Genomic DNA, 16,655 nt, shown 5'->3' with positions numbered 1-16,655 from the left:
TGTCTCATTTCAAAATAATACCGCACGTGGACAAAAAATAAGAGTTTTGGTGAAAGGCACGCACAACAATCAAAGTTAGTTGTTTTCAGTTATTACATTCAAATAATCTCAGCAAACATTCCTAAAATGTAAAAAAAAATCTCATTCCTGTCTGTAAACAGATACAAGTTGAATGACACAAGACATCTCACATTTGCATCAGAAGTTGAAGCATTGTGTCATATATGGATACATATAAACAAGATAAAACAAAGAGTTGGTTTTCAAAGGCAACTGGTTAGACTCTTAATATTAATGTGTATGATTTGAATAGAAATTAATGGCAGAATTTAAATAAACAAGTGCACCTGTACTATATATACATTTCTATTGGTGAAAAAAAATCAGACAATACAAGTAATTTTTCCAATTAAATCTGGGTATGTTGTTGATTAGAATAATTTGTATAAATTGTTGAGAATTGAAACTGGCAAGGTTTACTCCAATGTCTGAATTTAAAACTCTGTTTTAGTCGCAACTTGCGCTAGATATAATCCATATTTTTTAAATAGAAGAACAATAGGAAAGTATTAATATATTTAACATTTCTAACTACATACTCCAAAGGGTTTTACCTTTTAATCTTACATATACTTAACAGAGTTACTGGCAAATCTGTACATTTTCATTTCATCCTTTCAACATCAAGTGGTAAGCAGCAAAAACTGGATCACACATCAAAGACTATGCAGGGCTCCAAGTCATAGAGTGATTCTTCCATTTCACAGATTGAATTCAAGCAGGATATCAAAGTGCTACCAAAGAACCTCAGGTCTTTACAGAGAAAAGGGCTTTAACATCTGTAGAATGTGAAGTGCAAGACAAATCACCTCAGGGAAATGCTAGCGTTTATTCACAGCAGCAAATTTCCAGCCTTTTGATTCTCTTATTCACTGTACCACCCTGTCTCTCTACAGAACCAATTCTATGCAAGCAGCCTTTTGTCTCAACGACTTCAAACATTGCTGTAGTGGTTTCATGTCAAGATAGTTCGGTAAAGCTGCTCTGAATACATCTGAAACCTACGCATTTAGGTTTTTGAAGTGCATGTGTGCATGTGCGGGGGTGGGGGAAGAGATGTGTACAATTACATTAGGACTATTTTAATTTTACCTTTTTATCTTCCTCATTCTTCTCATCAATGTCTCTGTGTTGAGTTTCTATGTAATTGACATGACTGTGAAAAATAAATAGAAATATGAAAGATTCTAAACTCAAAGAAATATAGAAAAATATAATAAATATATTTTATAAGCAACAGAAGAACACCCAATACCACATTAATCAATGAATTGTTATTATATATGCAGAATGTTTGCCAGAATGGCTTTGCTGACTTCTTCATCAAGAATAAAAAGGATCATTGATGTGGTACAATTTACATCAAAAGCACACCATATGCACTGAAGCCTATGCTGATCAAACTGACTTGTTTAATGACATGCAGTCTTAAGTACACTGGGTGTTGATTTACCAGCAGTACCTTACAAAAGATTGAAGTAAATGGTTTTCTAGCATACTGAAAAGCATTCCATTAAAAGTGAGTTTGGAAAGCAGACTTAACTAATTATTTCTGGAGGGGAAGTGGCGGGAAATAGTGTAGTTCAAGCCATGCATTCAAAAATAACTTTAAACAAAATCAGCTGTGACTTGCACTGACAGGAAGCTTCGTTTTTGTTTTATTATGTTCCAGTATTTATACATAAAGAATAGTGGTGAAAGAGAGATTGATCACAAATTAAGTTTAATATTAAACATAATGTAGCGAAAAATATAAAATTAGGTTTAAAATTAAACCTACATTTACGTTTTTCGTAATGTTTCTCTCACTTTTACATCAACCAGTATCATTTGTATTGTCAGTGCCTCAGCAATGATCGGCATTTTTATTTAACATTTTTAACACTAACCATCATTATGAAAAAGACACATCACTTTCCTGCTCAAACTGTTATTTCTATGCTGGATATGGATTCAGAGACAATTCCTCATCCAAGTTGGGGAAAGAATGGTATTCTAGCTGAGTTTGTCACCCATCTTACATCCACATAGACATATTGCTGGCAAGGGTTGCTGGATAATGATCACGTACAGGAACACTGCCTGATTTGTATCCCTTTAACCAAATGGACGCTTGTAAATAATAACAGCTCCACCACTGCCCCAAGTTAAATTGAGCCAATTCCACATCATCCTGAATGTTGTTGGGTTAATATCATTGAATTTAAAAATGCTTTTGTGGGAGACAAGTATTAGAAAGTCCCAAGGACATCTAGGATGCAAAAATAAGTCCTACCATTAATATAACTAGGGGTGTACAACAGGCACATGCATCTGTGCTGCCTCGGCCCACATCCCAAAAACTGATATGTTATGATCCCAGCTGTGGTAACACTGGACAATTCATATTACACAATGAAATCTGGCTTGGCTTGATTACTGTGGTTTTCTGCCCATTGACCAAATCTGATTCTCCCCTCTCCCAGAGATATATAAATGCAAACTAACTTACTGGTTCGTTCCAGACCTCCGTACCAGACTGCCGAAACATCTTAAGACTTCTTTTCTACTTAGAGAGTTTTTTCTAACTCTCACAGCTAAGAGTTTGCTACCAACTAAACTCTCACAACATTTAAACTTCTATGAAACAAAAAAACTGCCCTTACTTTAGTATGCATTATCTTCTTCTGAATTCAACCTGCTAGTAGCCCTTGACCATGCATTTCTGTAGATCACAAATCTCAGCTTTATAAATATTTAGCAAGTAATCCCCAGAAATCTAATGAAGTCATTTAGCTTGATTCATAGGCTGTTCTGGAAATGATGTCTATAGTTCACTGATCTAAGTTAATCTCTGACTCTTTCTAAAAAGTCACATTCACAGAGATGAAGACTAAAATGCATTTTACTCAACTTTTGAATCCAAGTTTCAATGATAAAGTATAAACTTTCATCACTCTGCTTCCATGCAAAGAATAAAAACCGACCTTTAGGAGACATTTTTATTTTCTATCATATTTTCTTCTGATTGACAGTTGCATTTTATTTTCCCAGGAATAATATTTTATATAATAATATATTTACGTTGTCATGTAAAGATTTTCATCGCAATCATATTCTACACAAGTGCTTGTTGCTCTTAATAAAGTGTCATCTATAATATTCTTTTCCTGTTACATTAATGATGACTAATTTGTATGGTTATAGCATTAAACTCCAACAAAATAGTCTCAAATTCTTATCACTGAATACCTCCAACAAAAGGTAAAGGATTGTGGTATGTACAAATAACAGTCTCTGAAGAATTGTTCAGAAATCACACAATTGTTGTTCATTTAGATTTTGTAATCTTGTAAAGTTAATACCAGGTTCAGCTAGATTTACTCCACTATTAAATACTTCTGTTGAAACACATTCAATTTCTTAGAGTAAGAAGTGACTGGCCATTTGATATCCATCTCATCCTGTTGCAACAACACACCACCAACACTGATGTCAACAGCCAGTTTAAATGTTCTGTTGTAGTTTGGAGCTGCGATACCAGTGTTGTAGCCAGCATATCTTTTAAACTGCCAAAGGCACTCTGACATTCTTTTGTCCCTTCAAATTTCTTGCCTTTCTTTAATAGGTTGTCAAAGGAGCCACTAGCGTGCTGAAATTCAGAATAAAACTCTGATAAAGTCCAATCATAGCAATATATCACAGAATTTTGTGCTTTTTCTCAGGCACAGAAAAATCCAAGAGAGCCCTGATTTTGTTTCACTAGGTGTTACTTGCCCTTGTCCCAGTGTAGCCCAAATAAGTCAGTATTGCTTTGCCAAATGCACTTTTAGCCAAACATATGAACAAGTTGGCTCTTTGTGATAATTCAAATAAGTTGTTCAAATGTAATAAATGTTCTTTACAAGTTGGGCTGAACACAACCAAATCATCAGAAGGTAGCACTGTTGCCTCACAGCACCAGGAAACCGAGTTTGATTTGACCCTCGGGCGACTGTCTGTGTGGAGTTTGCATGTTCTCTCCATGTCTGCGTGGGTTTCCGCCAGGTGCTCCAGTTTCCTCCCATTGTCCAAAGATGTGCAAGTTAGATGGATTGGCCATGCTAAATTACCCACAGTGTTCACGGATGTGCAGGCTAGGTGGATTAGCCATGGGGAATGCAGTGTTACAGGGACAGGGTTGGGGCTTTGGGTGGATCCAGGTGGAATGGTCTTTGGAGGGTTGGTGTAAACCCGATGGGCTGAATGGCCTGCTTCCACACTATAGGGAATCTATGAAAGATTCTGTAACAGTTGCATAAGCCTTTGATGACCTTGTTGGTTAATCATTGAAACATTGAAACAAAGTATGTCTGGTGTTTCATAAGCTGATAATTCCTTGGCTCTATCAGTCAATGGAACTTGCCGTTTGATAGACTGTTTGATACAGCTCTCTCAATTCAGGATCTGTCATTTCTATTACAGAGGATGGGCTGAATAGCCAGCCTCATTCTCTTCACCACAATCCTTTAATATTTAAAGATTTGAAAATTGTATCAGATAACTAAATTTCCAAATCATCTCCCATTTTCATAGACCTCTCCACTTCTGTCTAATTCAATGACCCTCTAGACATAATAGTCAGGAAACAATCCAGGATGCTCTTCCTATAGTATCTCAATTTCTTTCAAATCTGCTGGTTGTTCCAGCACCCATTAGAAAGCCAGTATTTTCTGAACCAGCCATAGAGTCATAAAGCGTGAACACAGACTCTTTGGTCCAACTGCTCCATAGCGACCATGTTCCCAAATCAAACTAGTCCCACTTGCCTGCGTTTTGTCCATATCCTTCCAAACCTTTCCTATTCATGTACTTATCCAAATGTCTTTTAAATGTTGTAACTGTACCTGCATCGATCACTTCCTCTAACAGTTCATTTCACACGCAAACCATTCTCTGTGTGAAAAAACTGCCCCTTATGTCCTTTTTAAATTTTTCTCCTCTCACCTTAAAAATATGCCCCCTAGCTTTGAACTTTCACACCCTGGGGAAAAGACCCTGCTATTCACTTTATCTATGCCTCTCATGATTTTATAAACCTCTATAAAGTCACCCCTCAACCTTCTACACTCCAGTGAAAAATGTATTAGCCTATCCAGCCTATCCTTTTAACTCAAATCTTCCATTCCCAACAACATCCTGGTAAATCTTTTCTGAACCCTCTTCAATTTAATAATATCCTTCCTATAGCAGAGTGTACACAGAACTCCAGAAGAGGCCTCACCAACGTCCTGTATAATCTCAACATGACGTCCCAACTGCTATACTCAAAGGTATAGGCAATGAATGCAAGCATGCTAAATGTCTTCCTAACAACCCTGTCGACACGTGACTCAAATTTCAAAGAATTATGTACCTGAATCCCTAGGTCTCTCTGTTGTACAACACCACGCAGGGCCCTGTATAAGGTCTGCCATTGTTTGTTTTACCAAAATGCAAAACCTCACGTTTATCCAAATTAAACTCTAAGTGTCATTCCTCAGCCCATTGACCCAACTGACCAAGATCTTTGTAATCTTAGATACCTACTTCACTGTCCAATATTGGTGTCATCGACAAACTTATTAACCATGTCCCCTAAATTTTCATCAAATCGTTTATATAATTGCCAAACAAAAGTGGACCCAGTACCAATCCCTGTGGAACACCACTGGTAACAGGCCTCCAGTCTGAAAAATAGCCCTCCACCACTACCCTCTGTCTCCTACCATCAAGCCAATTTTGTTTCCAATTAGCAAGCTCTCCCTGAATCTCATGTTATCTAACTTCATTGATTAGTCTACCATGCAGAACTTTGCAAAACACTTTACTAAATTCCATGTAAATAACATTTATTGCTTTGCTCTCAATCTTTTTGGCTACTTCCTCAAAAAACTCTACCAAGTTTGTGAGACATGATTTCCCTGGCACAAAGCCATGCTGGCTATCTTTAATCATTCCTTGCCTCTCCAAATGCATGTAAATCTTATCTTTCAGAATCACCTCCAACAACTTACGCCACCGCTGATGTCAGACTCACAGAGGTCTATTGTTCCCAGGCATCTCCTTATAGCCTTTTTTAAATAAGGGCACAACATTAGCCACCCTCCACTCCTCCAGCAAGTCACCTGTTGTTATTGATGAGACAAATTTCTCTGCTGGGGCACTGCAATTTCCTCCTTAACTTTCCACATCCTGGGATACACTTCATCAGGTCCTAGCGATTTGTCCACCTTTACATTTTCTAAAATCTTCAGCACTTCCTCTTTTGAAATGTGAACTGTTTTCAAAACATCAATATTTATTTCCCCCAGTTTTCTAGACTCCAATTCTTTCCCATAGTAAAAACTAATGTAAAATAATCATTTTGTAAGACTTGAGGGTTACTGGAATTCTATTTCAGAATTCATCCATAATCATGATTTTCTTTACATTTACAATGTTTTCATGCAACATCAGTGATCAAAACCACTGATCCCATAACATTTCTGTTTCTCTTGCAAATTCCATAAATGTCTGATTAAGTTTCTTTCTTAAAATGCTAAATTTTAATTGATTCAGGAACAAGCTCATAAGCATTAAAAAATTCTCTTTTAACAGCTTTATAGTCTACAGATAGGTAATCTTACAAACCGTTGTACACATTCATAACTGTACCTGTCAATACACTTAAGTCCAAACATCTTTTGGCCACTTCATCTTCCCAGCTATATTTTCAAATGAACTGAAACATCTCTCCACTCCAACTTCTGTGGACGTAGTCACTCAATGTAGATCTCTCGTTAAATCAAATCCCTCAGTGGAATCAGGATCATCCTCTTAGTTATCACCTTTTCTTTCTTCCTTTACTTTAAGCTTTTCTCTTGGCAAGTCATGTTCTCAAGGTTCTCTCTCTCTTTGAAGATTGAGCTTTTTAAAATTCTATTTCTTTGCTTTTCTCTCTCTTCAATGTCCAATTCAAACTTTCTTATTTCCAGGCCTCTTTTCTATTTTTCTCCTTCTTAACCATTACCCTTTTGCTTTCACTGTTTTCTCTTTCCAATGATCTTTGCTTTCCTTTTTCTTCAAATTCAAGTTTTGTTCATTTCTCTTTCTCTCTGTTTTTCCTCCAACTCACGTTATTTAATTCCAACTGAATTCTATCTAATAATCATTTTAAGCATCTGAACCTTAAGAGTTATTGACTTTATTTCTACCTCCAAATAATCTGCTAACTGTCTTAGTATAGCGTTAGTCAAAGATTCCAAATAATCCACTCTCATATTTTCTGTCCTCAGAAAACTGTTTGAAACATTCAAGCAATTTTGGAAGTCCAATATGTGTAAGTATGTCCAGTAATTTCATATAGTTATTTAACTAAAAGATTCACAATGAATTCCAATCCAGTCAATAGCTTCCACCTTATGATTTCATCCGATGGTAATACTGGTTACCATGCTGGCCAGGCACTGGCGGTATTCACACAAGGCTGCCCATGTATTTTAACAAAAAAACATAATTTTATTATAATTTTAATTATTATAAAGTAAAAAATATGCAAAGCTATAGATGATAGTTTAGGAAAATAGTAAAGATCTTAATGGTAACTGCAAAATAGATTGAAGCATTTTCCCAGCAACAGTCTTTGCAGGCAATTGACCCATGAAAGTATCTCCACCCTAAGATTTTTTACTTAACTAACTTTCCGGACATTCAGCAGATGTGACTCTTGCTGTCTCTGCTAGAGACACATAAATACAGACTGACTTACTGATCCTTTACCACCCTCCTCCTTGAACAACTGAAGCATCTTAAAATGTCTTTTCAGTTCTGATGGCCTGGAAACTTCTCTCCAGCTCTGATGGCTTAGAGATTTCTTTTCAACTTACAGAGCCTGGAACCTTCTACCAATGAAACTCTCAGCCTGCAAACTGAAAGCTGCCCTTCTGCTTATGTGCGTTTTCTTCTGAACTCAATCTGCTAGCAGCCCGTCACCATGAGTTTCTGTAGATCATAAAACTTTATAAACATTCAGCAATGAATTCTCCAGAAGGCTAATCGAGTCATTTATTTGAAGTCACAGGCATTCTTGGGAAGGCTGTCATTAGTTCACTGTTCCAAATACTTCATGCCACTTTCTTTAGAAAAGTCACTTTCACAGAATTGAAAACTAAAACCTTTTTTCTATTTCTGAATCCAAGTTCCCAAATAACAATAATACACTATAAATCTTCACAAATAAGTCAGCAAAGAATTGAACCTCACTATTTTGCATGAATTACATTTGTCACTAGATACAGTTATGAGAATATTTAAAAAATAAACTAATGCTGAATTAACTGCGGCAATAGTAGCTACTTCAGCAAACTTTTTAATAACGAGCACCTATAGGACTAGGAGTGTGCCAGTTGATCAAATATTCTGGAAAATCAAGATGTATGCATAACTGCAATAAACCTTGACCAAGCAAAGCTTCCAGACATCAATATCCCTTAAAATACATATCACTGTTATACCATATTTACAGCATAATTATTTGGATATCGTGGTATTTGAGGAATGTAAATATTGCTGGTTTTTTGAGCATGTCAGGTGATAAAGGACCATTTAAAACAACGTTTGCTGATTTTGTTCACATTCAAAATAGAAATGTGGAAGTTAATATAGACACAAGATATTTGAATTTGGCAGATTTTGAAAAGATGACATCTGAACTGGGTAAGGCGAGGTGCAAAGAGCAATTGGCACACTGGACATAACATCAAGTTGGGACTCTACAAAATGAAAATACAAAGGTACAGAATACACCTCCAAAAAATAGTCAACTTCAAGATTCAGAGTATCATGGATAAATTTGTGGATTAGATTCAAACTAAAGTTGAAGAACGGAGCATTTGGGTCGTAGGTACGATAAAATATGATACACGATCACAGAATTATTCAGATGAAGTTCTGAGGAAGGGTCACTTGACATGGAACATTAATTCTGATTTCTCTCCATAGATGCTGCCAGACCTGCTGAGCTTTGCCAGCAATTTCTGTTTTTGTTATCACAGAATTATTATTGTACAGAAAGAGGCCAAATGTCCCACTGTACCTGCAGTGGCTCCATTATCTAGTGCAAATCTCCTGCCGTTTCCCAATGTCCCTACACGCCCTTACTATCCAAAAAAAACATCCAATGCCCTCTTGAATGTCTCAATAGAACTTGCCGCCACAACTCACCGTGTGAAAAAACTCTTTTGCACATCATCCTTGCTTCGTTTGCACATCAGTATGAGCCTATATCCTCCAGTTCTTCATTCTTTTACAAGCGGAAATAACTTCTATCTGTCTACTCTATCAAGTCTGCTCATGAATTTGAAAACCTCAAGTGAGGAAAGTAAGGCAAAAATATAAGCAGTAAATTTCTAACATCCTTAATGAGATCAATTAAATATTCCACATTAATTTCAAAATGGATTCCTGAGAGGAGTGGGTAGTGATTTATTAGATGATAATTGGATCTTGATAACAGATATTAGTAAGTACGTGTTTTCAAAGCAGAAAATTATTAGGGAAGAGCTAAGTACTAAATGAACTAATTGTGAGATCAGAGATAGAATAAATAAAGTGATGGTATTAGAGATGTTAGTTTAGCTAAAGGAGGACATAGTCTTGGGATTTTGGCAGAAAGAAATAGTATAAGGCTTGGTAATTATATTTCAAGGTTCTATTGGGAATTGCTGTATATTTTTTGGCAAATGACTAATGCAATTTCCATTTTCAAAAAACTGGGAAGCAAAACTAAACTGGAGATATTAGATTCACATCTATTTAACAATTTTTAATTACTGCTGAAATGCCTAAACATCTAGATGCTGGGAAAGTAATTAGAAATAGACACCATAACATTCAGAAATGAAAAGCATGCTTGACAAACCTAATGTTGTGTTTGGAGGAGGTGACAGATACGATGGGTGTGTGCAACACTGTTTAAATAATGTTATGTACATGAAACCCTTTGAGAGGGTACTACACAACAGAGCCTACTGGAAAAGATTAAAAGGTTTGAATTCAGTGGAACTGCAGAGAATCGGAATAAAAATTGGGAACAAGGGAGGTTACAAAGAACAGTTGTTTCTTAAAACATGTGTAAGTCAGAGTGGCCCCTAGGTACCTGTTCAGAAACTGTTTCTGTTCATTTTATACATCAACAACGTGGAAAAGGGCTACATGGAGATGGGTCTAAATTTGCAGAATACACTAAAATAGGAGATGCAGATAATAATTATAAGCTGATTTGTAGATCAATTGTTCTCTTAGAACTTGTGTAAGAAACTTCTTTTTATTTTTGGGCTCTGAACTGCAGATGAGAAAAATGGGCATTTTTAAAATGGGCTCTTACAATGGAGAGAAAGTAAAAGGAGACAGATCATTACTACATAGATGTCATTGAGGTTTCATCAAAAAGTTTAAAAGATTGTGAAACCAACCCATCTAGTTTTGTAACTTGGACTAATGATACAATAGTCTGATTATATTTTACTCCTCTGCTCATAATACTTGTGTTTTGTCTGTTGCTTTTTCTGTGCTTGTGGGGGAGAATTTCAAAAGGCATGTTACAATAAGAGAGTTACAATAAATAGTTATTTTTACAGTCACTAAAGTAACCTGGTGAGGTCTGCTTTTATTCTGGGTTGCAGCCAGTCAGAGGAAAATTAGGATTTCTGATAGTTTTAACTTTACTTCACTTCTGTGGCAACTCTGGGAATAGTGGGGCTTGATTCCAGCACACTTACTCAGGTTTGGGGAAATTCAGGTTCATAAGCCTTTAAAAGCAACATTTCGAATGGAAAGGCTGAGATATAATGTTAAAGCTACAAAAGACCTTAATAAGCCTACAGTTGTGAATACGGTACACAGCTCAGGAATCCACTGTATAAGAATATTTACAGCAATAAAATGGACACTGTGCAATTGGCAAAGTTCCTGCCTGATATAAGAAATAAAATACTTTTCTCAGTTCAGAAGAATTTAAAAGGATGATTTGATAGAGGTTTTTTCCAGTTTGATGGGATGGGATAGAATTTACAGAAACACACTGTACCAATTCTATGAGGGATCTAGAAGAAGGGAACATAGGTATAAGATAACATTTAGGAGAGATAAGGCAGTTGATAAAAGAAATTATGTTACACAGATGATTGTGAGGCTGTGGAATGCATTATCATTGTTCATATGTAAAACACATATCATGTCAATAATTAATAATAGGTTATTCATTTAGGTAAAAGAAGGAGAAATAGATTTACATGGTGACAAGGCAGTCAGATGAGTTTTGGACAACTGCTTGTGTGAAGATAAACACCTATCTAGATGTTGGGCTAAGCAGCTTATTTTCAAGCTTTGATGCAATTCAATGCAATTTGGGAATTTTGGTAGACTTAATACTCAATATCCTGAACCAATGTAGACCATTATACAGATTTGAATTTATATAGTGTCTTTTATAACCTGAAGATGTCCTGAAGCACTTTACTACTTGTCACATACTTTTGAAATATAGTTGCAGTGATAATGTGGAAAATGTTATTATCTTTGTTCGGTGAAATTGCCGACAAGTCATTGATATCTCAGTATCCATTAATTTCGGACTTTAGCAAAAACTCCATATCTTTGCCATTGATTCCATTCCCCTCTTCCAACGCATTCTGAACTAGAACAAGCATTCTGTTTGTTCCAGAGTTGAACTTCAAACCTCACATACTGTTTTTTCAATAAGATCTAATATCCATATTAGAGAAATTTCCCAGCTCAGGCCCTATCTTGGTCTGCCCTTCATTGAAGCCTTATCCATGTTTTGTTATCTCCAGAACTGATTAATCTGATACTTTCCTTGATAACGACCTATTCGTTATCTTCATAAGCCCCAAGCTATGCAAAAGAATTACTTCCTGACCTATCATATATTAAGATGGACTTGACCATCATCACAGCCCCATCTAATCTACATTACCTTACAATATTCCAACAGATTGGGCAAAATCTTCAGGGCTGCCTGTAGCAAACAGATAGCCAGGAGGGGAACATAGTTGCCAAAACACAGGGTCCTGACGCAGTTTAAGTTTTGGTACTAAGTTAGAAGAAAGATTCAGGGGGGACTAACCCTCTCAATGCTTTATTATTGGGAAATGCTTTACATTTTTTAGTATGTCATGAATACTCATTAAAACTGCAGGCCACTGGTATTATTTTCACGATCAAAATCATGTAAATGAGTGCAAAAAATATGCTTTTGGATGCCTGAATGTACATATACTGCCTGGAGCAGACAGGAAGGGTGCAATGTTGTAATAAAATCATGTTTCTGTATCTGAAATAACTGCACAGAGGCTGGTATCCAGTCACCAAGTCACCCTTTATTTACTTGTGCACAGTACACTGGCTGTGGCCAGCCAGCTTGGAGTCAGTCCCTGAACTGAGGAGATTCTGATCTCCTGGTTATTTTTTTTTCCTCTTTTTATTTGTACGTGCAAGACACAGTAAAAACACCAGGTGTATTTATTGATAGTCCACCACCAGGAAAAAAAACAGTAGCAAGCAGAGCCCCTAGGGGCAATACCAATGTGAAAGAAAAAGTGATGGGGAAGGTAGGGATCAAGTCAAAATAGAGTTTGTGTGGGAAATAAAGCACTCCACACCCTGCGGTGCCCACCTCTCCCAAAGGATATCGAGTGTATTGGTGGATACCGTGTGATCCTTCTCCAGGGACACCCGTACGCAGACGTAGCCACGGAAAAGGGGCAGACAGTTGGTCATAACAACACCCTCCGTGGACCTATTAATGACCAGCTTGGCCAGGCCCAGGAGCAGACCTATAAGGAGACCCTACAACCTGCCCGCTCCCCTCCCCACTGGGTGCCCAAAGATCAGGAGCGTGGGGCTGAAGTGCAACCAAAAACACAAAAGGAGGTCCTTAAGATAACTGAAAAGGGAGTGCAAGCACCCATACCCAGTAATATACATGGCCCATGAAATCCACAGTGCCACAAAACAGACAGTTGGATGGGGAGTCCTTGTACCACGGCAATCTGCAGTTACAGGGGACTGCTGCATGCAATACCCTCCACCCCAGATCCCCGGGAGAAAGAGGGACCTCTTGGTTATATTGGTCAGCCTCGGCTTTCCTGATTAACCCAGGTTAACAACCCCAATCAACAACCTCATAGTCAATGAGGTCAGTCTGGTTCCAATCACTACAGCCCACCCCCTCAAGTCCGGGGGTGTAGGCCAGGTCTTTTGTAGCTTTTCCTGCGACGATTTCACCCTAACCCTGACATACCTGGCCCCTCAGAGCGGCAAGATGCCTCCCTCTTCTGTGCACAGCGTCTCGGGAGAGTTTCCTCCTCTTCTTCCGGTGATAACAGTATTGAGATCTTGCATCATTCTTGTCTTGCACCCAGGCAGGGCCATTTCTGTGGTTCCAATACCAAACTTCATCCCCTGAATTAAACTGTCTCTCTCGCTTAGAGGAGGCATGTGGCTGGCATTGGCGTTCCTGCTGCCATTTCACACACCCCACCCCAGGTCTGGGAATAACAGGTTTAACCAGGTGTGGTGTCTTCTCCCCATCAGCAACTCTGCTGGAGGTATCCCTGTTGTTGCGTATGGGTGGTCCTATAATTGAACAAGAACCAGGATAGTTTGGTATCAATTGTAGGTGTGGGCTACTTCTTTAAGCCTGCCTTCAACGTTTGGACTCCTCTTTCCACAATACCATTAGACAATGGATGGTATGGAACTTCTCTCATGTGCGAAATGCCATTTGACTTGAGGAAAGAATCAGATTCCCTGCTGGTAAATCATAAGACCATGAGACAGAGGAGCAGAAATTAGGTCATTCAGCCCATTGAGTCTGCTCCACCATTCAACCATGGCTGATAGGTTTCTCAACTCCACTCTCCCACTTTCTCGCCATAACACTTGATCCCCTTGACAATCAAGAGCCTAACTATCTCCGCCTTAAATATACTCAATGACCTGTTCTCCACAGCCTTCTATGGCAATGGATTCCATAGATTCACCACTCTCTGGCCGAAGATGTTTCTCCTCATCTCTGATCTAAAAGGTCTTCCCTTTACTCTAAGGCTGTGCCCTCAGGTCCTAGTCTCTCCTGCTAACGGAAACATCTTCCCAACATCCACACTGTCCAGGCCATTCAGTATTCTGTAAGTTTCAATTAGATCCCCCCTCATCCTTCTAAACTCCATTGAGCATAGACCCAGAGTCCTCAACCATTCCTCATATGTTAAGCTTTTCATTTCTGGGACCATTCTTGTGAACCTCCTCTGAATTCGCTCCAGGGCCGGTACATCCTTCCTGAGATATGGGACCCAAAACTGCACACAATACTCCGAATGTGGCCTGACCAGAGCATTATAGAGCCTCAGAAGTACATCCCTGCTTTTATATTCAAGTCCTCTCAAAATAAATGCCAAAGTTGTATTTGCCTTCCTAACTACTGACTCAACCTGCAAATTTACCTTGAGAGAATCCTGGGCTAGAACTCCCAAGCTTGTTTGCACTTCAGACTTCTGAATTTTCTCCCCATTTATAAAATAGTCCATGCTACTATTCTTCTTACCAAAGTGTATGATCTCACACTTTCCCAGTACTCCATTTGCCACTTCTTTGCCCATTCTCCTAACCTGTCCAAATCCTTCTGCAGCCTCCCCGCCTCCTCAAAACTACCTGACCCTCTATCCATCTTTGTATCATCTGCAAACTTACCCAGACTGCCTTAATTTCTTCATCGAGATCATTAAAGTATAAAGTGAAAAGATGTGGTTCCAACACTGACCCTTGTGGAACACCATTAATCACCAGCTGCCATCCTGAGAAAGACTCTTTTATCCTCACTCTCTGCTTTCTGCCCATACTAGTACCTTCCTCAAACGCCATGAGCCCTTGTCTTTCTCAGCAGCCTCCTGTGCGGCATCTTATCAAAAGCCTTCTTGAAATCCAGGTAGATAACATCCATTGGCTCTCCTTGGTCTAACCTGCTCATTACTTCCTCAAAGAATTCTAACAGATTTGTCAGGCATGACCTCCCATGATGAAGCCATGCTGACTTTGCCCAATTTTACCAACTTGAACTTCCAACTTCCAACTTGAAGTACTTAATCTACCAGGTGTGACTGCCTCTTGAAACACAGTGTCCAGATACTTCACTCCCTCCTGGATATGCCGCAGTGTTTGTAGCTCACATTCCGGCTCATCAACTCTGAGCTGAAGTTCCTTGAGCAACCAACACTTGCTGCAGATGTGGTCACCGCGTATCGCAATGGGATCAGCCAGCTCCCACATCATACAGCTACAACACATCACCTGTCCAGCCATCTCTAACTTAGTTAATTACTTTATTGAGTTATGTCCCATTGTCCGTGATCAATACTTCTGGGAGACCGTGTATCACGAACGATGCTTGCAGCTTTTCAATCATCGTCCCTGAGTTTGCCGAATGAACTTTATGTATGTCCACCCACTTTGAATGAGCATCCACGATGACCAGGAACGTTAAGCCTATGAAAGGACCAGCATAGTTGACATGCAATGGAGTCCAGGGTTTTCATGGCCATTCCCATGAATGTGGGGGCACTGCTGGTAGCAATTTTTGTCCTTGTTGGCACTCTGGTCTCTGCCCCACGAATACAGCTATATTGGCATTCCACCCCGGCCACCAGACATAGTTCCTTGCTAGCGTCTTCATCTTGAAGACCCCTGGATGAACCTGATGAAGTTTAGGTAGTATCTGGCAGTGACCTTTACTCAGGACAATCACTCTTGCTCCCCACAGCAATAAGCCATCCTCTACAGTGATCTGGTCTCAATGGGTCCAGAAAGGTTTCAATCCGGGGTGCAATGGCCCTTCTGTTTCCCCCATTACCACCAGCTGTTTTAATTTCGCTAGGACAAGATCTTTGTATCCACAGTTGGATATTGTCAGCAGTGACTGAAACGGTGTCCAGGAAGTTTAAAACCAAAACAGACTCTTCCAAGGGAGGCACCACTGGTGGAGTACCTGCCAGTGGGAGGCAGCTCAATGCATCTGCATTAGCCACTTGGCCTCCTGGACGGTGCTCTATTTGTACGCGCTGAGAATAAAGGCCCGAAGTTAAATTCCACCGGAAGCTATGGGCGGCATCACATTGTCCTCCTTCAGTGGAGTGGCAGGGGTTTGTGATCTTTTACCAAGACAAATTCCCGTCCGCAAAGGTACTGGTGGAACTTCCTCACATCAAAAATGACTGCCAAACCTTCCTTCTCTATCTGGGCATATTTGCGTTCAGCGTCAGGCAAAGTCTGGGAAGTGTATGCTATCGGGTGTTCCTCTCCATTGGGCCACTGGTGAGCCAACACTAACCCGATACCGTACGGAACGGCATCGCACGTCAGCACTACTTCTCGCTTTGGATCGTAGTGGGCCGATTCCTTAAATGATTATAGCTGCTTTTTCACTTCCCTAAAGGATACTTCTTGGCTACGTGACCATTTCCAAGGCAGACCCCTTTTCAACAGCAGCTGTAAGGGTGCCAAGATGGAGGCCAGGTTACGTATGAATTTTCCATGATAATTTA

At 39.1% G+C, this 16,655-nt stretch overlaps 1 protein-coding gene across 4 annotated transcripts in view; it reads right to left on the bottom strand.

Moving 5' to 3' along the window:
• myo3b (myosin IIIB) overlaps positions 1-16,655 on the bottom strand; it is a 516,799-nt gene that overhangs the window by 95,063 nt on the left and 405,081 nt on the right. For 3 of the 4 annotated variants that reach the window (XM_048598929.1, XM_048598928.1, XM_048598930.1), the window contains one exon: positions 1,153-1,216. In XM_048598929.1, coding sequence (XP_048454886.1) covers positions 1,153-1,216 — 64 coding nt within the window. Of the gene's footprint in view, positions 1-747; positions 840-1,152; positions 1,217-16,655 lie in introns of those variants that run through there. The other variant, XM_048598931.1, reaches the window with a different exon arrangement.

Source organism: Rhincodon typus, chromosome 7 (genome assembly GCF_021869965.1).
Source record: "Rhincodon typus isolate 14 chromosome 7, sRhiTyp1.1, whole genome shotgun sequence".
Classification (NCBI taxonomy): domain Eukaryota; kingdom Metazoa; phylum Chordata; class Chondrichthyes; order Orectolobiformes; family Rhincodontidae; genus Rhincodon; species Rhincodon typus.
This window is presented reverse-complemented; position numbering and strand designations above follow the sequence as displayed.